Raw genomic sequence first — 22,967 nt, 5'->3', positions numbered from 1 at the left:
TTCATAAACAATTCAGGTTGGAGGAACAACCACACCCTGCCTGTAACAAGGCATCGAGTGCTGATCGTTCCTTGTTGTCCATTCCCCACAGACTGGTAGAAAAGGACATGAGATGCTAATGCTTCCTTCTCTGGCTTTGGACAGAAAGGTTGGGGAAATGCAAGGGTTTCATGGGGTTTCCCAAACCCTTGTCCTAATCCTCTAATTTTCTAATGCCCCTTCTGGAAGGACGGGCCCCACTCTGTCATCCCTGTTCTCTCTTTATCAGCGCCTCTGTGGATGGAGCACGTGCCTTTTTCCAGCACATCCACTCCATGCAACGCTGCATGTCTGCCAGACTTTCAGCTTCATTGTGCAGTCAGGTCACATTTTCATAGGATGTTACAGCCTCCGACAAATTGCCATGAAGTGGACAGAGAGGCTGATGTAATTGAAGGGAAGAGATGCTATTGTTAAGCAGGGGAAGATGGATGAGGGCACCGAGCTTCCTAAAGTGGTCGGTTCATTAGAGAACACGGAACGTGTACACCGTGTGGTGTCCCTATAGAATGTGCCAACAGCAGTGACTCAGGTAAAGAACACTGTACTTAGGTCAGTGAGCTCCATCACACACGACACTCTACTGGCACCCTGAAAAATATTGTTATTCATTTCTAGGGTCATGCTGTGACCTGGTGATTTGCCAGGACAACAAAATGCACCTGAACCTGCAGAGAAAGTTGCTGACTTTGTTGTATGTCTGCCGTGTGTGCTCTGTGGGAACACAGCAACAGATGGAGTCAGTTTAGATCCTCCCGCAGAAGCATCAGGATCTTGAGGTCTCCGTCACTCATCTGCCGCTTGATCCCTCCCTAACCTATAACTTCACACGCTGAGTGTCTGTTAGCATCTACTTAAATACTGCCCATGGAACGCTCACACACTTGTGTGTTTTTCTGCTGGACCCTCACTCACACATCGCCATCACCAAAGGGCGTCCGTAGTAGGAGCAGAGAGATTATCATCTATACTCAAACAGGAAAACAAAACTGAAAATTGATACAAGAGTTTGAAGAAGAGAAGATTACATCTAGCTGGCGAAATCAGAGAATGCTTGCAGCAGGAGGTCACGGTGAATGCAGTCTGGAAGAACTGTAATGGCTTGCAATTACAGAACTGGGGGTTTGATGCAGAGGGAAGAGAGTCTGTGTCCCGACTGTGGTGTGCTGGGGAGGAGGCTGAAGAATCAGGTCACTAAACAGACATTCCACGGGTAGGAGCAGCCTACCCTGTAGGGAAGAATCTTCCTATAAGGAAGGCAGAGCATGGGCAAACAAATCCTATGATGGCTTGGTACAGAAGCGTGGGGCAGGCTGCCTGTGTTCTCTCAACAGCAGTTAATATAAACTGTGAAGAGTCAGAAGCATTCACGGGTTGCTATTGTATTCTAGCAGAAAAAGCTACATTTTATTTTAAACACAAAGGAAAGAAAACAGCTCTTTTGTGAGAAAGTGGAGTGAAAGTCCTGATTGGAAGCAGAATAATTTAGGTAGCAAGTTTACCTGATCTTGAAAAAGCACAAGAGGGAACACTGGAAATTAAAAAAAAACCAAAAAAAAAAAAGTAAAAACCTTTATAAACCAGACAGCTCTTGGTGAACATGGTGAGTATTGAACTCTAATTGGAGTGGATCAATCGGGCAGTTTATACAAATGGTAGAAGAAGGCATCTCTTTACTTGGTTATTGTGACTCGAAATCATCGGGAGATGCCCCACATCCAAGGCTAGTCTATGATTAAGATGAAGTCAACAAGGCCTCTTGTTTCGTCTTAGTATGACCTGACTGTTAAAAGTTGTATGTTATGGTGTGTAATGACTGGAGGTTGGCAGACCGTGTGCATGAAGTAGATACGTTTAATTCTTTTGTTCACCCTGGCACCTTTAAGTCTGCATTCTCATTCATCAAATGGGGGAAAGTTTTATCATATCATATTTACCTACCTCTGTGTCACACTTATTCATGCCCCAAAATAAACACTGACTGTCTCACAGTTTCTGAACATTGGAAAATTTGAATGGCTTAACTGGGCTATGTCGGTTCCAATGCCTCATCAGACTTCAGTAAAGACCCTGATGGGGGCCCATGGTCATGTGATGATGACATGTGGGGGCAGTAGTGTCTGCTTCTAAGGAGCCTCGTGTGCATGACTGGTGACTCTGTGTTGTCAGCAGGAGGTCTGTTTTCTCTGCATGCAGATCTCTCCACAGGGATACTCAAGTCTTCTCCTAGTGGCTTCTCCCAGAGAAAATGATCCAACAGAAAGACAAGCAGAAGTTACACTGCTTTTCATGGTCAGCAATGAGAATCACACACCATCATTTCCACAATATATTGCTAGTGACACAGGTCAGCGTTTGGTGTAGTGGTTTAATACTGGAGGCTGGAATCGATGTCGCACCACCTTGGAGGGTGGCCACCATATTGGTCAAATACTCTAATTTCTCAAGGCAACATATGCATCTCTCTCTCTTCCCACCCCCTGCCTCTGTGTCGCTCCAACCTGCCCCCAAAGGCCTGTTCTATTGCATTAGGATTTAGACTACCTATAATCCGACTTAAACTACAAAACTATGGCAGACAGTTGGTTTATGCTCCATGGCCAAAGTCAGAGACCACGGAGCCAGGGAGAGATGAAGAAAAGCAACTGTGGAAATTCTTTGACACTAGTAATGAAGGGTTTTACACATGACCAAAGGTATTCAGAGCTCTGGTAGAATCATCCTTGGGTGACGCTATAGATGTGTGTGTGTGTGTGTGTGTGTGTGTGTGTGTGTGTGTGAAAGAGAGAGAGAACATATGTAAGAATCTAAGTTTATTATCTTCAGACCCTCTTTTTTTGAAGTTTTTAAAATTGATTTTCTTTTTCATCCTCTTCCTTTTCTTCTCTCCTCTTCCTCCTCCTTTTGGTAGTTTCGGTATGTGCACCACTAAGCATGCTTATACACGATAAACAAGTACTTTGCCACTGAGCTACACTCCCACCCTTGTAGTTACTCTGACCTCCGCAGCACTGGATCCACTGTTAGAACTGGCCCTGGTAAATACCCACCCATTAAGTGAATAGAATATTTGGTGTTATCTGGGGAAGTGTGAGATCTCTTCCTGTCCTGGTAACATAAAGGCACCATAGCCTCAAGCTCTCCTTGGGATCCCTCACAGAGCTGTGAACAGTGGTGCTCAGGGTAGCCCACAAGCGACAGGGTCAATAGCTGGCTCAGCTGTCTTCTTCCTATGCATCAGGCACAGTGGGAACCTGAGTACCAGGACAGATGATCCCAGAGGGTCACAGGCATCTTATAGGTCATGTGCATACCTAGTTTTAAAATACACTCAAAATGCATAAAGAATTTAAAATATGAAAAAAAAGGGTTTTTGATCCTACTGCACGTACTGGCTTTGTGGGAGCCTAGGCAGTTGGGATGCTCACCTTACTAGACCTGGATGGAGGTGGGTGGTCCTTAGACTTCCCACAGGGCAGGGAACCCTGATTGCTTTTTGGGCTGATGAGGGAGGGGAACTTGATTGGGGGAGGAGGAGGGAAATGGGAGGCGGCGGGGAAGAGACAGAAATCTTTAATAAATAAATAAGTTAAAAGAAAAAAAAAAGGAAAGGAAGGGAAAAAAGGGGTCATCACAAAAAAAGAAAGAAAAATAAAACCCAAAGGGTAATATGGATTCTCATTCTAAAATCTATAGGAAATCTCATTTTTTTTTCTGTTAGAGAAACCTGCTTTCATACAGTTACCAGGAGTTTTGACAATAGCCAGGCTGCTAGAAAATAAGCCTGCAGACTCAGTGAGGGATTTAGTCACGTAGATGAAGTCACTATTTCTGGTGTCTATTGATCTCATCTCTGATGGGGCCCACTTGATACAGGAATGCGAAAAGCAGGGCAAACCCACCTCAGAAATACCTGATACCAACTCAATCCCACATTGATTTCTTTTCTTCGGAAAAGGAGAAACATTCAGAGATGCAAAACCTAACAGATATCATCACTCTCAGCAAGGCTTTTCTTCATCCAAAGGAAAACTGTTTCCTATGCCTTTCAGAGTTTGAGTACATCATGCCCTGCTGGGTTTATCTCTTCAGTGGGCAGATGCCATGGTGTAGCCAGAAGCACTCAGATCAAAGCCCACTCAGAGTTTAAACCTAATCCCAAAGATTTAGTGAGTCATGTCCAGCTCCGGCCACATCAAGGCTAGAGATCAATTATGTGTAGGATTCTTTGGCCTCAAACTCAAATTTAGGGCTTCACTGGGTAAACTTCATTTCTTTGACTAGGATCACGAGGAGCAATTACATAGTTGCAAAGAGCAGGTGGCTTTTCCAAAGAGACAGAAACTCCTAACTGCACACAATATAAGGTGTATTTGGCTTTTCCTGAAAAACAGGCTCATGTTGGACCATGGTGAGGGTGCGGTAAATGCACCAGGGAGGGATGATGCTCCAAATTGACAGCAGAAAAGGGTCTTCTGGGAGGACAGGTGAACTGGAAAACTAACCACTCGCTGTGTTGCCAGCACTGTCCTGTGGAAAGAGAGTTGGGAACCCATTGTGCGCTCTCTCATCAGTACTGGACAAGCTTATTGTATGACCGAGCAGGGATTCTGTGTATACAAATAGAAGGGGGAGGGGCTTGAGAGGAGGGAGGAGGAGGGAAGGAGGAAGGGAAGGAGAAAAGGAAAGATGGCGAAGTGGGAGTATTCACGTCATTCTGTTTAGTGTGGGCGATCGCTTCAGGACAAACAGAGGAGGGTATCAGTGGCCTGGATTCTAGGGCTGTCCAGACCTGCGTTTGAAGCTTGCATTGGACACTTTACCCAGGGGACACTGAAAGATGCTGGTGGAGCTCGGTTTTGTAAGAAGACGGAGAATCTATCTGGAGAGAGACTCAATGGCTCTCCAAAGTCCTATCCTTATAGCAAGGGTATGGTAGGGGCTTGGTGCTGAGTGGGTGGGCACAAAGCTCCGAGACCAACCACCGATGCTGCCATTGTTGAACGCTCTGTTTTGCCATATGTAAAATGGAAGTAATGACAGGACTATCCTCAAGGGCTTCTGGAAAGATCAAATAGAAGAATGCATAAAAAGAACACAGCACAGCAGCACACAATGGCCCCCAGTGTGGTACAACTAAATATATATTTTAAAATATCATTACTAATCTGGTTATTTTAATTTCTATTACTACTAGAGTATGATTAAAACTTACCTGATCTCAATCAGACTTTGATGATGCTATTTACAGTAAACTGTGCTAAGTACAGTCTAGATTTATATACCTGCATAGTGATATGAAGCAAAATTATTCATGTGGAACAGTAACCATATTGTTCAGGCTAAGAAAAACCAACTCACACCCTCCTCCCAGGAAAACTCAAGCACTTCGCACTTCATTAACTCCAACTTGAACAATGTTTAAATCTGTAATGCTTGTATCACAAGCCAGATACTCTGAAATCCAGGACGAGAAAGGATCAAATCCAACCTGGATTCCGGTTGAGTCACCAGCGTGGTACTTATGACTTCTTTAGTTCAGGGACAGATGAGACTTCAATTGGGCTGTAAGATTCACAGGAGTAGAGGACAGTACAAGATAGCTAGAATCGGGGTGTGTCTCCTGTTCTGCCAATCCAAGATAGAGGAGCTTCCAGGCCTTGCCTTTGCTTAGCCAAGGATTGTATTCACAGAGCAGAGTCACAGATCTGGGAACCAAAGTGGCGGGGGATGCTTGAGTGGGCAGCTAGAGATGCTGAATACAGAGCCAAGGCAAGGTGCCCTGTGTAAGAGCTGCTCTAAATCCCTGCTCCACATTGGGCAGGAAGGCCAAACCAAGGTTTGGGGCAGCAACAAGGCTGAGATGGTAGGACTGCAGGGGTAGAAGTTCAGCAGCTAAGGATCTGGATGAGTTCCATTGCAGGGTGGGGCAAGATTGAGAAACCGAGGAAGACAGAGATGGAACGTTGCTATAGAGACCAGGGAAGTCTTGCAGAGGCCTGATGCCATGTTCATGTTAATTCACACGCTCTTCATGTTCATGCTTAAGTTCCATGGACCTATTATCAACCCAAGGGTCTTCCAGGTGGAGGTGAAATACACGGGTGTTGGCGCCAGTCATGCCTGAGTGTGGAGCTTAGCTTTGCTTTAACTTGCTGCATGTTTCTAAATAACCCTCCTCTTGCTGGAAACCTTTACTTTGTCACACTGTTTGTTAGTAACTTCTCCCCCTGCTTTGAGAAAATATAGGACAGAAGCACTTTAGGCTGGATTATTTGGGCTCCTGGTTGAGGGGCTATAGTTTATTATAGCAAGGAAGACAAAGCATCGTTCAGCTGTCTATGGTGCAGAAAGCCTGAAGTCCAGCTTGCTACATGGTGTGGACCAAGAAACATGGAACACTTGAATGGGAGGCCAAGACTGCCTCTGCTAAGGTTCGCCATCACCAGTGATCAGTGGTGTGATATTTTTATTTCATTCTGAAAATAAAGCTTGCTTTGAGTCAGAGGGCAGAGCGAGCCACTAGTAGACCAAAATTAACCAGAGAGATTTGGAGGACTGTGGGCAGATAGGAGACAGGAAGTAGTAAGGTGGGGTTGAGAGAGGATTTCAACCCTTTTGAAGGAAGGAACAGAAAAGGTAAGATGTCACTGGTGGCTGCGCCCCTGCTTCTCTGATCTTTTGGGTTCTAACCTTGATATCTAACTCCCGATTTGAATAGATAAAGAATTATTAGAGAAATGCTTCGGCGACCCACTTTTTCGAGTTAGGCCCAGCCCCTAAGAGGCTTCACAATCTCTCAAAATGCCACCAGTCGAAGGCCAAATGTTCACACACTTGAACTTGAGAAGGTCATTTCACACTCCTGCCAGGTCCCAGATACGATGAGGACACTACTGTCCGGTACTGAGCTGATTGCTTATAGACTTTCCCCACGAAGCAGTGGTCTTCGCGCTGTTACACGTATCTGAGCACCACAACAACTCTATTTGGTAGATGGTTATAATAATATTATCATTTTCTTTTAATAGTCAAGGAACCTAAGTCGTAATGAGGTCAAGTAGCTTCCACAGCAGGCCACACAGTCAAGAGTCAGAGGGGCTAGAGTCAGGAGTCATCCTTAATAACCACATAAAAATGCTGGCTCAGTGCTTGCACATTTAATACAAGATGACTGATATTTACACTCATTCTCTCTGCTGAGGGCCAGAATTAGAGCCATACATCTTAAATACTCGCTTCCATTAAAACTCGGAGGGCCACATTTTATTAAAATGTACTTTCATTTATGGGAGATGACAGATAAGAAAAATTATTTTATTTTATTGCCAGAGAAATTACAAAAATATATTTAGCTTGATTTATATATACATATATATGAAACTCTAGATCTGGGTTTTTATGACAGTGTTGAAGAATGGTCTTGTGATCCTTGAAAGCTTTGCAAGTCCCTTATTTGGGGCTCTGCTCGGGCTTAACTGCCCAAGAGAATCTATACACATCTAGGAAGTGCTGGGAACTCAACTGCCTATGGTTGGGCTGAGCTGGCAGAGTCAATAGCCAGAGCTCCACAGAGGCAAGCCCATCAGGGGTGGGGGCTTGCCTCCTCACTTCCGTAACAATAGCCATTTCCTATTTTGATTTGTTTTACCACTTTGATCCAGGAGCAGTGAGGCATTTCCTCAGCAATACTCTACTGAGTCTCAGCCTCCACAGAGAGTATGGGTCAAAGCATCCCGGGGCTCTGGAGGAAATGCGGATTTGAGAAAGAAACTACATGTCATCAGGGGCCTCCATGGGCTTTGACCCCTTCTAAGAATCACCTGTCTGCCCCCGGCTAGTCTTTCCTCCATATTCCTAGAGCAGATCTGACTCTCCTAAGAGACTGCCCACTCGCCAGAAGAGCGGAATCTATCGATCCTGGGCCACCATCATTAACACGAGGCAAGGGGAGGCAAGGACCCCACTGCTCTTTGCAGCAGACTTCCAAAGCACTAAAGCATAGCAGAATTAGGCACCAGCATCAGAAGAGGCTTCAAAAATCCCTTTTATCCCATGCCATATTTCAATCACGCCTAAATTCCACCACCGGGGCACATATAAACGTAGCTCGGGATGGAGGCTGAGCTCTAAAAGGAAACGTGATCTTGTTTTTCACTCCGAGATGACGGGCCACCTGGGCAGTCGGCCTCAGCGTTTTCTGCAGGAGGTTCTCCAACAAAGAGGTTCAAGGGCACCCCAGAGAAATCATCTTCTAGACCACAGAGAAGTGCTCGACAATCTAGGACACCTCTACCTTCATGAACCGTGTGCATCTGGAGCCCCCTACATGGAGGCTCTTCGGCATTGTTTTGTGCCACCAGCTTCTGTTTGCTGTCCAGAGATTAAGGATGTACATTCCGTGACCAAACTGCCAGGCTCCAAATCCTAGCTCTGCTCTTCCTGAATGTGTGGCCTGGGGCAAGTTTTTCTCCCCCCTCCCCTCTCTGGGTTCTGCTTTCTTATCTGTAAAATGAGAAAAACAGTATCTACACCATAGGATTGACCTAAGGATGAAATGAGTTAATACATTTAATTCTGTATTAACCCAACTGAGATCCCTCCTGAAAGAATAGCGATTAGCACAAAAGCTGTTTTTAATTTACAATAAAAACAGAATAACTGGGAGCAGAAGATGGTTGTATATTGTTTTTTAAAAAGGAAAAATAAATGATTCGGTGGGGAGGCAGGACACGTGTCCTTGGAAGCTGCATGTTGCCGTAATCAAAGGCAGCGGGACAGTGGAAAAAAAATCAGGTTTACTGCATCGTGACAGAGCTTTGGGAATGACGGAGGCCCTGGGGATAATGGTGACTAGCCACTCCACCTCATCCTGAGTCTCCCAGCTGCTGGCCAGCACACCATGTGCCCCAGTTCGAATTTTCCATGCTCCATCTGTAGCCATAGCTTCCTACTTGAGGAAAACGAGTCACAAATAAATGATGCATACACAGACCAGATTTCTTCCCTGTCTCCTAAGGAGTGGCCACTTATGTCCGTCTGTCTCACTACAGGAAAAGGAGGACAGACTCCCCCCTCCTTGCCATGCGGTCCCTTGATTGGTTCTGGGCAGGGGCAGAACTTCTTGCTTTGCTAGTGAAAACCAGATATTTGGTTAACAAACGCCACTGTCCATGTGTTCCACACATGAGCTGGAAAGGCCAGCGAATAGCACTTATTTTTCTCACTTGAAGAGTCAGAATCAGGTCCAGGCTTAAGATTTACATTTAAATGCGGAGTTGGAGGGAGGGAAGGCAGGAAAGAGCTGCTGGATTGGGGGGGGGGAGAGGTGACTTACTTCACCTGTGTCAAGGGAGATTGGCACACAGTGAGAATAAGTGGACTACAAAAGGGTTTTGTCACACTAGAAGAACAAAACCAGAAAGCTCACAGAACTTCTCATGGTTCTCTCCACTGCTTCTGCGTTTTAAAATTGCAGATTGAGCCCTTACTGTCTGATGTAGGGACTGTCTGGAGGTTGGAGAACCCGGAATGAAGATAGCCTGATGGTCCTGCAGTCCAGTGTGAGCTGATGAACTAGCCAAGCTTTAACTGGGCACATAAGTATCTTGGGAAAAACAGTATGGATGGGTCAAATGACACTAGAGAAAGTGTCGATTACAATTGTTTACTTCCTACCATGGCTGATGGGAGTCTGGGAAACTGTGTCAATTTGAAAGTCATATACATTGATTTTGGGCTGGGTAGCGCTACCCACGGTTTGTGTGTTTACTTTTGTTCACTATAAGATGTTAATAATTACAAATTATTAGAAGTATGACTCTATCAATGAATTCTTGAATTTCATATGTTTGATAAGACAGATTTAGAGTTTGATACAGCTGAATACTTTTGTCTACCAAGGAACTGGCCAGCCCGTGTTTTGACTATAAGCCCCACCAATGGGAGTCATGTCTCTTTGATACTTGAGTTGCTTAGAGAGGTTTTGTGGGACCAGTAGTGACAATGGCTACAAAATAAAAGTGGCTGCGGAGTAGCAGACAGGTGATAGAGCTTTTAGTTAAAAATGTGGGTTTTATAGTTAAAATTAAAAGCTAATTTGTTTAGGGGTGGGTCCCACATGGGCAACCAAGGAATGGTAACAATAGGAGAAATAGTCTTCCATAGGGGTGAGCTCCCTAATTGGTTATCCAATACCCAGTGGTCAGCCCTGAAATCATATACAAGGAACATCAAACAGACTGAGTAAGTTGTATTTATATATTTTGGCATTAATGTAAATATAACAAAGGAAAAGATATGAACTGAGAGAGAACAACGAAAGATATATGGGAGGGGCTGGAGGGGGAAAGGGGGGAATCTTATATTTTAAACAAAATTTAAAAAGGATAATAATTTAAAAAATAAAAAAGCTAATTTTTTTTTAAATTAAGATCCATTTTGCTATTTCAGTGACCCACCCTTTTTTTCTGGATCTGACAAGGATTTGCTGACTCTGCAACATAGTCAACGGAAACAGACTCTAATTTCTCATGATCAATCTATCAGCACTAATAGAGTCAATAAATATTCTGTAGCCCACTGACATTGTTCAGGCTAAAAGTCCCAGCGTCTGCTGTGACTTTATCACTCTCCTTCCCTGCCATTTTCAATTCATCCTCTTAGTGTCACCTCTGGGACATGCTCTAAATCCAGCAGCCACTTCTCACTGTCCCTCCAATGGCAGAACGCACTCAAGTCTCTCATTGCAACCCTTACTGGATCCCTGCTGCCATCTTTCCTCCACAGAACCCTTCCCCCAGTGAGTGATTTTCTCTGAGTACAAATCAGATATCATTACTGTGGGGATCTGAACTTTTCAGTGGCTCCCCACTGCACCCAATCTCCACTCCCCCAACACCTCCCCTGGTCAGACCTGATCTGTCCCTGCCAATCTCTATCACAGTCCTCCTTCTGCACCAGGCTCCAAACTAGCCTTTTCTAGGACCCTCATCCCCGTCTAACTGCTTTGTGTCTGGACACCACCCCCATTCACCTTTCCACTTGGAATTTCCTTTTCCTTCCTATGGAGTTGCCTTCATAACTAAGGGTTCCTTTGAGAGACTCCCCCTTGTTAGAGTCAGTCCTCTGTCTTCTCCACAGATCACCCCTACACCATTACCCAACACATTTTTAGAATAAAATTTTAACTATGATTTCATCACTTATTGGTTTATATGTTTGTTTTTGCTAAGTCCCTATGTCAGTCTGTAAGCTCTGGGAGAGCAGAGATCATCACTGTCTAAGTTACTATGCATAACAGGCAATGGAGAAGTGGCCATATTAAACTTCCACTCTATATCATGGCTGTCTGGGGTTCTGCTCAAAGAGTTTCTACTGATTGTGTCTCAATACACTTTGTGTCACGTTGTGACATCTGCCTTTTCATCCGTCTAACTGGGCAGACAATCAACAGAAGCTCCTTAGTCTATGTGTTGCTATGGAATAATTAATCCTTTTGAACACTGTGAATATGCATTGCTCTTATTGGTTTAATAAAGAACCAACTGGCCAATAGCTTGGCAGGAAGAGGTTAGGTGGGAGAACCAAACTGGGAGAATTCTGGGAAGGAGAAAGGCAGAGTTGCCAGCCAGAGATGGAGGGAACAGGAAGTGTGGTAACAAGCCACAAGCCACGTGGCAACAACAGGTTAATAAATATGGGTTAATTTAAGTTGTAAGAGTTAGTTAGTAACAAGCCTATAAACTCTGGGCTTATAAGTCTCTGTGTGGTTATTTGGGAGTTGGTTGGTAGGACTGAATTGTGGGGCACAGAAATGTTCCCTACAGTAGGTACCAGACTTTGGGGGAACTGTGCACTCTCTAAGATCATACATGAGCCTTTCCGCCATGGGCTATGCTGAGAACAGTTCAGTTAGTCTTTGCTCAAAGGTCAAGCGAGTACTCATCAGGGGTTGATGCTACTCTGTGCACATGTTCATGTGAATTTACATTTCTGTGTATGCATGTGGAGGTCAGAGGTCGGGGTCTTTCTCTTCCATCTTATGTTCTGAGACAGGGTCTTATTGACCAGACTAGCTGACCAGAGAGTTCAAGGAGTCTGCTTATCTGTATACCTGTGTCTCCCTTATACTGGGGTTACAGATGCAGGCCGCCTTACCTGGCTTTTATATGGATGTTTGGGATCCAAACTGAGCTCCTCATGCATGCATGGCAAGCACTCCATGAACTGATTTATCTCTTCAGGTCCTTGATTCTAGTCTTACCTTAGAAGGCAGGCAGAGATGCCTCTGGGGAACTCACAGCCTAATACTGTCATTCTTTCCTGTGCCTTTGTCATCACCTCAAATGTTCACTGTTGCTGGAAGCTGCAGTAGCCACTGGGCACGCATCTTCCTACTACCCTCCACATTGCTGTTTCTTTGCTCTGGCTTGTGAGGCTAATAGACCAGCCTTCTAGAGTATTTCCAGGGACGGCAGTGGTGTGTCTGTTCAGATGGTGTGTTCCCTCTGCTCAAAGTGACTCACATTTAGAGTGCCATCTGAATCAGTCTAGACTAAAGTGGCACCATTTTCTTTACGGTGGAAGGGAGTATTTTCCACTGCATTGAACTAGCAGCATTTGTGGTGGTGATGCTCCTGGAAATTCTTTATAAGTCCAGACCTTTTATTCTTGTGTATTCTCTATAAGCCTCTTCCTATGCTGTTCTTTTTTCCCATAGCACTGACTCATAATTGAAACCACACCTTCTTCCTAGCACCTAAAATAAGTAGAATACCTTCTCTCTCTCTTCCTCTTGCACTCCATCTCTCCATCCACCCATCTGTCACCCATCTTTCATCCATCTTTCCGCATTCCTACTTACCAACTGCCATATTTGTCGGATATTTAATAGCATCCTATGGCTCACAGTCAAATGCTAGAATGCAGTTCTTCTCACTGGCATCTCTGGTGCTTAACAGTGGCCAGCAGGTTGTAAGCACTCAGTGAACCCTATTAAATCAAGAACTTACTGAGACAGGAATTCAGTTTAGGTCTGACGCTCTGGGTTCATTCTTCAGTGGATAATTACTCTGCCTTGAAATCCCCAGATGCCAGACAAACTGCCTTTCAGAAATACTGTCTACAAACAGGTCCATAATTTCAAGCACTGGGAAGCTTCAGGTGTGGCACTGGATCCTTCCACAGGGATTTTGACTGTCTCTGCTTATGCTCAGATCATGACACCTGGTATATTATGTCATAGCTTACACTGTCCTGCATATATGTGGGCCAGCACCATATATATGTGGTGACAAGAAGTGAGACCAGGATGAAGTCTGGAGAGAAGCCTAAGGAACTGAGGAGGCAGGTTCACGGTCTTGCTCTACACACTCTCAGGGTTTGTCAATGCTTGGGCTCCCCTGCATCAGGGAGGTGTCTTGTGTTCTTTTGTCTGACGTGGAGTTACAGGGCTATGATCCTAATGTCTCAACCCTTTTGCTGTGTGGGTCTCTGGTACATAAGGGGCATACAGGAAATGAGGAGTCTCTGTGACAAGGGACAGAGTACTGGAGTCCCTCGGGAAGATATATATATATATTTTTTTTTTGGAGGTAGACTTTGTGAAGCTAAGATAGTTCAACACCTGTGAGCTCAACTGGTGCTGTAAAGTCATCTAGGAGAGGGTAAAGGAGGCAGTCAACCTGTTCATGTCCTCTGCTTCCTACGGGTTTCATGATTAGAAAGGCAGTGATCTGTGAAGGAGTGATGGGGATGGCTGTCATATGCCTGGCCTGGCAGCTTAGGGTGTGAGACTTCTTATCTAAATGGACTTATCGTAAAAACTGGAGAAAGTGGCAGACGTTTCAATGCCACTGCGATCCCAAAGCCTCTGAGGCACTAGTGTGGTGAGATTACTAAACATTTCGGAGCCTCAGTTTACTCTTTTGAGAACGGTGGTCTCCGCAGTTATCTGAGGAGAGAACTAGTGAATATAGCTAAAGATGCAGAAACTGCGCCCCGTGCATGATCGGCATGTGCTCGCTCTGTGGGTTGAGGTCTGGACTGAATATGAAGGAGGACAGCTGAGCATCAGCATTCCTCTCTCTCTGCTTTCTGATCGTGGATGCAATATGGCCAACTACCCGATGCTTCTGCCAGCATGATTTCCTTGCCACAATGGACTACACCCTCAAACTGAGAGTCAGAATAAACCCTTCCATCCTTAAGTTGCTTCTGAAGGTCTTTTTGCCACAGGAACAAGAAATCATCCCTGGAAGAAATGGCTTTAGGTCTCAAAGTTGGTCTTTCCTTTTTGAAGGATGTTCCGTAGCTTGGAGAGAAGGTTCTGGGCTCCATTTCATTGGCAGACAGCCAGCCCTTAAGAGGCAGGCCAAGGAGGCAGGCAGTGACCTGAAGGTCACTTTCCATGAGCAATGTGAGGCTTACCATGGGAGGAATGCTTATCCCCCCTTCCAGGGACTTCAGCTTTCCACTGCACACTTCTGAAAATCTGCACCTTGGATCTCAGTTATTGCTAAGTTTGCTTTGCTGGGCACAAGGGCACCAACCTCTTTATTTTCTCTGGCACAGTTGAAGAGTGTGGTTTCTGAGTACCTCCCTTGCAAACCCAAATGAGGGCAACAGCACTAATAAAACATCTCTATGGCCATGCTAAATCATTTCTAATGACCCTACTCGCTATTGATTTGGAAATTAAAACACATTGGACAGAAGGACTCAGAGGAGTAGTTGAGTGCCATGATTTAGAGACTGCCGGGACAAGAGAGTAAGGAAGAGACATGGTCCCAATGATAGCACGGACATAGATTTGAACATACTTTTCACCAAAGAAGATGCCAAATAATCTCAGGAAAAGCTGCTCAGAGCCATGCCTCTAACCACAAACTAAACATGCAGAGAGGCACTCTTCCTGTTTGCTGAAATGACTGTGATCATAGACAACAAAGTAAAACTGACCCCAGCAAGTGGTGGTGATGATGCAAATGCCTGCAATCTCACTGTTCGGGGGAGGAAAGGAGCACAGATACCCACTATGAAAAGCGGCTTGGAAGCTTCTGATAAAAAAAAATACCATGATATATTTTTTATCAAGATATAAAAAAAAAGACACATGTACCATGATAGCCTGAATATAGAATGTTCTCCAGGGGCCCATGATTTGAAGACTTGGTCTCCACTCAGGCAGGTGGTGCTAGAAATTTGGGAGGTTCTAAAAATTCTAGGACTGGCATCCATCTAGAGAGTATAGGACAGCGGGCAGGTTCTTGGGCGTGGACTATTCCTGTTTCCTTCTAGACTCACCATCTGATTTCTGTGCGTTAAGAAGTCTCTGCCACTTATTCCCATCACTATGATGCTCTGCTCAGACACTTGGGGTCAAGAGACCACAAACTCTGAAACCATGACTCAAACCCTTTCTCCAGGTGAGGTTTTGGTCAGTTATTTGGCCACAGTAACACAAACACACAAACACCTCTCTCTCTCTCTCTCTCTCTCTCTCTCTCTCTCTCTCTCTCTCACACACACACACACACACACACACACACACCTCAAGATGACAGCATATGTCCATATAAATATCAGTGGCAGCACTATGTGACACCAGGCCAGGAAGGGAAATCAGTGAGACAGGTTGAGAACCAGGGCAGGCTCAGTCAGTTCATCTCTGACTCTACTGCGTGACAAGGGGGGGGGGGCAAAAGCTGTGCTTCTGGGGTGAAGTAGAAGAGATTCTTATCTCTAGAGAGAAGACATGGGTGGGTAGTTCTTGCTAACTTTAACTAATCTGGTAACTCTAGTCAGAACAGTTGGTCAAATCTGATGGGCCCATCCAGATTTTTTGTTTGATGATATTAAGTAGGGGCTGGACAGTACTCTTGACCCATGTGGCATGTATATATGAAGCCTGAAACAGCTACAGTCTTTTTTTTTTTCCGTCAAAGAAAACTAATCTGACAAGGACAGAGGTGATTAGAGGCAAGAGGACAACAATGGGGTTAGGGTCTTGGTCAAACCCTACACGTTCCTGTGCAGTTTTAGAGACATCACTGAATTCTCTTTACTTATAATGTAGTTAAACTTGGTGTTTTGTCACCAGAGATCAAAAGCCTCTGCACTTATGTGCACGTGGGACTGAAGACAGGGCTGATTTCAGGACATGGGAATAGCTAGGGAGTTGCTACCTCCAGGATTAGAAAGAAAACTCCTGGAACACAACCCGCTACTGGACGGGGGCATCCCAGAAGGGCTCCTCATGCCGGAGCTCCCTGTCCTCCAGAGCCAGCACTGGGATGAGTGGAGCTGAGCCTGAAGATGGGGCTTTGACAGTTTAAGCCACTCCTCTCATCTAATTGGACTGGATCTGCAATCTGTCTCCTGATGCAGGCAGCCTGCAGAAGCTGCAGGAGAACCTCTGCTTTCCTGGGTGATAAAGACTGACTGCTTCCTGGGTCAACCCTTGCTCAGGCCCATCTCTGCGCCATACACGCTGCTTTCTTGCATCTGACAGTACCAAACATGAGCGCATCCTGCCCCGGGGAAATCCCCAATCCTTAGTTTTCCAGGGGTCACTCCAGTTCATTCTGATCCCATCACCTCCCTATTTACAGTGGATAGTTGACCTTCAATCCCGGATATGGAATTGGGTGGTGTGTGGTTTTCATTCTCACTTTTCATAGTCCCTAACCAACTTGGGGATCTGAATTGATTCCAAGAATTGGAACGGGATAGATGTATTCTTCATTTTCATTTGGAGAGCAATAACCTAGGAATTAATGTATACAGGAGACCCGCGAGTCTTCCATTATGTCCATCAGCCCAAATCTCCATTACTGGTGAAGCAAGAGCTGAGCTGTGGAAGATGCTTTCTGAATTATGACAGAAGTTTCTAGATGAGCCTTAGTTGCGCTGATTGCACCCATCATCCATTTGGGACGCCACTACCTTGTTGATATGACCATTCCTTGCACGGTTCCAACTCCTACACCCCAGACTTCTAAAGGACACACAAAATCTCAGCTTAATAATCAGAGTGCTAGAGCTCTGTCCAGAGGTTTTGTAATCAGCGGCTCCTCATATGGATTATGACGTCAGTAGATATGTCTGCTTTAGTTTTAACTACCTCAGCAGACCCCCTTTTCCAACTCTCTAGTGTCCGCTTCCTAGTCTGTTGATGAGGATAGTTCTAACCCGTACCTTAAAACTCAGTGGGTACATCTGTACAAATGCTCCAGACCATTGCTGCTGTGATGTCTGAATAAGTTTATTGAATAGTAGCATAGTAGCTACTCCCCCCACTTCCTATCATGGCTTTTAATATGAGTTGTGAAAATTGCAGTTTTAAAAGAAAGGTTTTCTATTTAATGAAGCTATGACCCGGAGCAGAATTAACTATCAGAGTCACTGTTAATTTGTACTTTTCTCTCCAGAGGTTGCAATACATGAGGTATATATCGGGTTTCCTTTCAATACCTTATTATTTGGGCAATGAGACAGCATGGCTGATACAGGGCTTCCTCACAAGCATACCAACCCGAATCTGAGGAGTCACTGGGTACGGCAGGGCCCATCTGTAACCTCGGCAGTGGGAGAGCAGAGGCAGATAGTCCCCGCTGAGTAATTCGCTCCGGGTTCAGAGAGACAAGGCGGCGGAGAATGACTGAGACCCATGATGTTGACCATTGGCTTCCACACACACCCAAACCTCACACACATGTGTCCACACCCACACAAACACACATAAACACTACACACATGTGCACGCACACACATCCATCCATCCATCCACCCATGCAAAAACATTATTATTTATACAACATAGTCCAAAATGATAAAGATACATGAGGAATAACATACATTGACATATTAAAAAGAATGTTTTTTAAAACATTATATAATGTACGCATAGCACTGTATGAGTATTATACCTTGGTAAATCCTAAGATTTTTCTGGCTTTATGTAAACCCACCAACTATATTATGAGAACCATAGTTTTAGTAAATTCATACAAAATTGATATACTTGAAAGTGGAATCGGTCACTTTTGGGAAATAAAAAATCATAAATAATATTTTAAAAGCTTTAAAAATATACACACATATATACATATGTATATATATATATGTGTGTGTATGTATGTATGTATTGCTAGGGATCAAAGCCTCACACACACTAGGCAAGCATTGTACCACGACGGATCCATATCTATACTTTCTAAATTGTCACCTGGTCCTCACAATTGCACCCATCAGTGGAGTTGAAGATGGCGTCTATCCAGCTGGCTGACACTGAAGCCCTGGTCTTGGTCTATGGCCCATTTGCATCCCTCTGCCTGGGGTTTTCTCTGGGTCCCAAGGTCCACCCTGACTGGCCACCCACCAGCATTCCATGCTGAGGGATTCATGGTTCTTACCCAGAGTCCTATGGAATGGATGTGGAAGTTGGTGGGTAAGTACCCCAGTGCTCTTGCCTCTTATGTGAGATCGCCACACACCTGTAAACCAGCCCCCACCGATGAACAAATCCCAGGGGCTGGTAGTGCTAACTTGCTCATCAATGCTTCTATGCGTCTATGGCTTTCTCTTCCCTGTCTCATGTCCTTAATGTCTTGCTAGTGTTCCTTGGGGCAACCTTTCAAATTAACTACTTGCACTTGACTCCTTGCCTGAAGTCTTCTTCTGGGGATATTCAAATGAGGGCAAGCTTCAGCTGGGATGCCTATCCTCTTGGTGCAGCTCTGTTTTGTGTAAACGACCCAGCTCAGGCAGGGTGCTATTTGAAGAAAGGCAAACGTAGCCAAGATTAGATGGACCTCGCCAAAGAACATCAGGGACATCATAAGGATGCCAGGAGCCAATGTGGGAGCTTTTATAACAAACCGGAGCCATCTGCCAGCCTGCAATAACCAGAATATGAAAGTCTTAATCTGGGCTGCAGTTAAACTGTTTACTCTCTGTTTGTGGTTATGTACTCGAAGCTTAACATGCTCCGAATGGTGGGATTTAAATTCATAAGCACATTTTTTTACAAAATTGGCATGAAATCTTTTTAATGCAATATGCAAAATATATTAGAAGGTTGCGTCAAGACCTGGATAGCTTCACCTCATTGTCGTTCTTTGTTCTTAAGGACAAACTGGGAGGACCACAGCTCTGTAAATGTCTTGTGGGACACCCAGAATCTCTTTCCAGGCCTACTTTCTGAGAGGCAATTTCCTCCTGTCCCATAAAAACTCCGCAAAGCACCTCAGGCAAACACAAGGTATCGGGTATGTTTGTAAACTGCTAATACAGCAGCCATTCAATTACACGGAATCCATCAAGACCCTAATTGAGGCAGGAGCTCGAACCTTACAGTTTAATTACTTTTAGCTTTAGATGGGTGACAGACTTCCTCATGCACTGCCCTTTAAACTGAACCTCATTAGAGAGGCCCATGGGTGCTCGCTGTAATTCTCCCAGCCAGGAGAAAGTGCGGAATGATATAAATAATAATGCCAAGTGATACCCGTGATTAGATTTACTAATCACTCACTTCCCAATTTCTGTCCTTTGTTGTGACATCCCAGGGCACCAGCTCTGCGGTCTGGGAGTATGTGTCGTGTCTCCCCACCCCACCCCCACCCCAGTGAGGCTAGGCAACACTCACTTCCCGACGACTGCTCTTTTCCGCCACTCATGAGACCGCCTGGGACCAAGCACTAGTCCTCTGACCTCATAATGTTAATAAACCGTTTCGTTCTCATTTACAAGACCCTCTTCCTGACCTCGATGCTCCCCCACCGAGTCTCTGACAGGAGCCACAGACACCCTTGTCAATCAGTCCATCAGCTGAGTGGCCAAACCTTCCCAGTGACCTAGGATGGAATCTGGCAGTGGGGACCTCGGGATGATAAAAGTGTCTAACTTGCTTTGACTGCCCTTGCAGACCAAGTACTATTATTAATGTCAAACACGATAGATTTCATCGCCATGGCAACGCTCAGAAGTAGGCATGCTTCTACCCACTCTATAGATGAGAAGGATTAGACTCCAGTAGCTAAAATGACTTCTCCAAAATCACTCAGCTAGCAAGCAGCAGAGCAAGCATGCGATCCCAGGTCAATCTGATTATCTGGCCCATGCTCCTCCCCAAATACAATTCCATGTCTTCTGCAAAGACGTGAGAGAATCCACAAACTAGGTAAGTGTGGACGGCTTTGGAAATCTCCAAGTTGGCACAGGCTAAACAAACAAACAAACAAACAAACATTTTTTTTTTATAAAAGGAAGGGTGCCTCTAGGTTCACCCCGGTGGCTGCTTCCAGGAACAACTCTGGGGGTTACTTCCTTCCAGTCACAGGGGCCCCTGAGACCAGCCAGCCAAGACCCAGAGGAGGTAGAAAGACGGGTGCCAACAACCTGTGCCTCGGCCATGAGCAGGTGTTCTCGCCAAGCTTGTGACGGGTGGCGCTGCTGATGAATTACACGCCACAAACACGCGGCAGTCATTTCGTAAGTAATTAGCTGTGTGGCACTGAGTCGACGCCACCCAGGCATTTGTTTCATTTCCTTCCATTACCTCCTCCCCTTCGGGCTTGCTTCCGAATCAAGCTGCAGGTACACATGATTAATGAACTCATGACAACACTAATAACGGCCGAGCTAATAATCATACAGCCAACGGTGACGATGCTAATTAAGAAAGCGCCAACTGCAGCGGCTTCCGCTGGTGTGACTACTCATCTCTGGAAGGCAGTGGCGAGTCGGACGGACGGTCAGGCAGGGGAGAGGGACAGCAGTGAAGGCAGGCACGCGGCACGTTCTTTCGGTGGCGAATTCAAGAACGCTACAGCGCGAACTCATTACATTTAACACAACGGGTCATGGAGAAAGCAGAACATATTCAATCTAGTGAGTGGGACAGACCTCAATCTTCACGAACAAAGCACCTGCCCAGGAGCCTCTGGAGAGGAGGAGCCCAGGGCACCGGGGAGCCCTGAGCTGATGCCTGACAAGATCAAGGCGTTCCTTCTGCCTGTCACTTGGAAGGAACAAACACTAGCAGGCAGGCTGGACAAATGGGTTGGCATAGAAATGGTGGCAGTGAAAGTGGGCCATGGAGCATAGGGGTGAATTCTGTGGGAACTCCTGAGTGTAGATCTGAGGGGCAAACATCATGGCATCCTCAGCAGCTTCTGAGAGACCCAGAGGCCTGTCACACAGGAGGGTGAAGGAGCCCAGTATTTGTTTAGCCTTTTATACCATCCAGCCACTTCCAGCAGGGCATGGCACAGACTACATTGGGGTTCCTGATCAGGTGAAGTGGAATATCAGAAACGGGGTTTTCTAGGAGATACTGAGTCTTGGCTGTTTAGGCAGAGAACAGAGGATCCCATTTCTGATGGCCATTTCTCTGAGGAAGCCAGGATATGAGAGTCACAGGGAAGCTGCAGGCCCCGTGAACCTTTAGGCTCTGACCCTGGCTGCCCAAGAGCGTCACACTCTGGTGACTTCTGAACAAATTCCTGAGTGGCCCCAGGTTACCCCTGGCATTAGAACAGTCTCCTTTGCTTAACTCAGGACTCTGAGGCCCCTCTAGACTACGGAAGTTCCAGCGGTAGGAAGAAAGGCGGCACCCTGAACTGCGTAACTATGACTTCTTTAAGCAGAAACAAATTGTCTCATTTCTTCTCCCTCTTTCTCATTTATCTCATTTCCTCGGAGGCAACCGTCACATTGGAAACGAGTTTAGCTCGTTCTAGTGCAGACCAGTAGCTCTCAAACTGGGGGTGGGCGGCACATTCTCACATTCACAGTTAACACTGTCAGGCTGTTTAACTTCCTACGTGGAGCTGGAAAAGCCTATTTTCCATCAGTCTGGAAACCAGATAACAGTGGCTTCAAGTGTCTGATGGAAAGCTTCGATCGCACTGCCCAAGGATCCCATGTGGGTGAATTCCAGCACAACAGTCTCCTGCCTCAGCTCCAGATCTCCATCTTCTTCATTTATCATGTACCGCCATCACAAAGAAGCCATCAGTCTTACCTGCCCGGCAAAGAGCCCGCAGACACCAATGATACACAGGATGTTGAACACAGCAGAGCCCACGATGGTGCCAACTCCCACGTCACCCTTGGTGATGAACACACCTGAAACACAGACCAAAACCCGTCTGGTTGCAGTGGTCTAGCTGCAGTTCAAGGAGAACTTAAAGGACATTTCCTACTTCCAGACCGTCGTGATACGAGCGGCGGGGCTGCGTTCCGGCCACCCCAGCTCCCGCACTGCTAGCTTTACCCAAAATAATTAGATGGAAACTGTATTCTTTTAAACACTGACTGGCCCATTAGTTCCAGCCTCTTATTGGCTAGCTCTTACATATTGATCTAACCCATTTCTAATAATCTGTGTGGCCGACGAGGTGGCTTACCAGGGAGGATCTTAACCTGTGTCTGTCTGGAGTGGGAGAATCATGGCGGCTCCTGACTCGGCTTCTTTCTCCCAGCATTTTGTTCTATTTACTCCACCCACCTAAGGGTTGGCCTATCAAATGGGTCTATGCAGTTTTTTTTAATTAATTAACCAATGAAAGCAACAGATTAGAAAGAAATCACTCCCACATCACCAGACTATGCTCAGGATCCACAGGAAGTAGCTAGCCATTGGGAGGAGCTTTGGAGCCCAAAGGGGAGACTGTCCCTTAGTTTCCCCTTAGCACTGGCTCTGGGTCAATGACAAGTTCACATGCAGGAGAATTAATGGCAGACAACCCAAATCCGAGGGCCTTCTTCCCCACAGTCCTTTTCTCTCACGGAGGGAAGGGCTGAGATAAACGTCTAGTGTCACGTACCTATGACTGACGTGAACAGCTCTGGGGCTGAGCTGCCTGCTGCCATGAATGTGGCTCCTGCCACATCTTCACTGAGGTGTAGGCGCTGTGTGC

At 45.6% G+C, this 22,967-nt stretch overlaps 1 protein-coding gene across 1 annotated transcript in view; it reads right to left on the bottom strand.

The window, feature by feature from the left end:
• Slc24a3 (solute carrier family 24 member 3) overlaps positions 1-22,967 on the bottom strand; it is a 453,633-nt gene that overhangs the window by 97,331 nt on the left and 333,335 nt on the right. Inside the window, 2 exon segments of the mRNA XM_050159552.1 lie at positions 22,070-22,173; positions 22,875-22,959. Coding sequence (XP_050015509.1) covers positions 22,070-22,173; positions 22,875-22,959 — 189 coding nt within the window.

The sequence above is a fragment of the Alexandromys fortis genome, unplaced genomic scaffold (genome assembly GCF_014885135.2).
Source record: "Alexandromys fortis isolate MF-2015 unplaced genomic scaffold, M_Fortis_MF-2015_v1.1 scaffold_115, whole genome shotgun sequence".
NCBI classification, from domain to species: Eukaryota; Metazoa; Chordata; class Mammalia; order Rodentia; family Cricetidae; genus Alexandromys; species Alexandromys fortis.
This window is presented reverse-complemented; position numbering and strand designations above follow the sequence as displayed.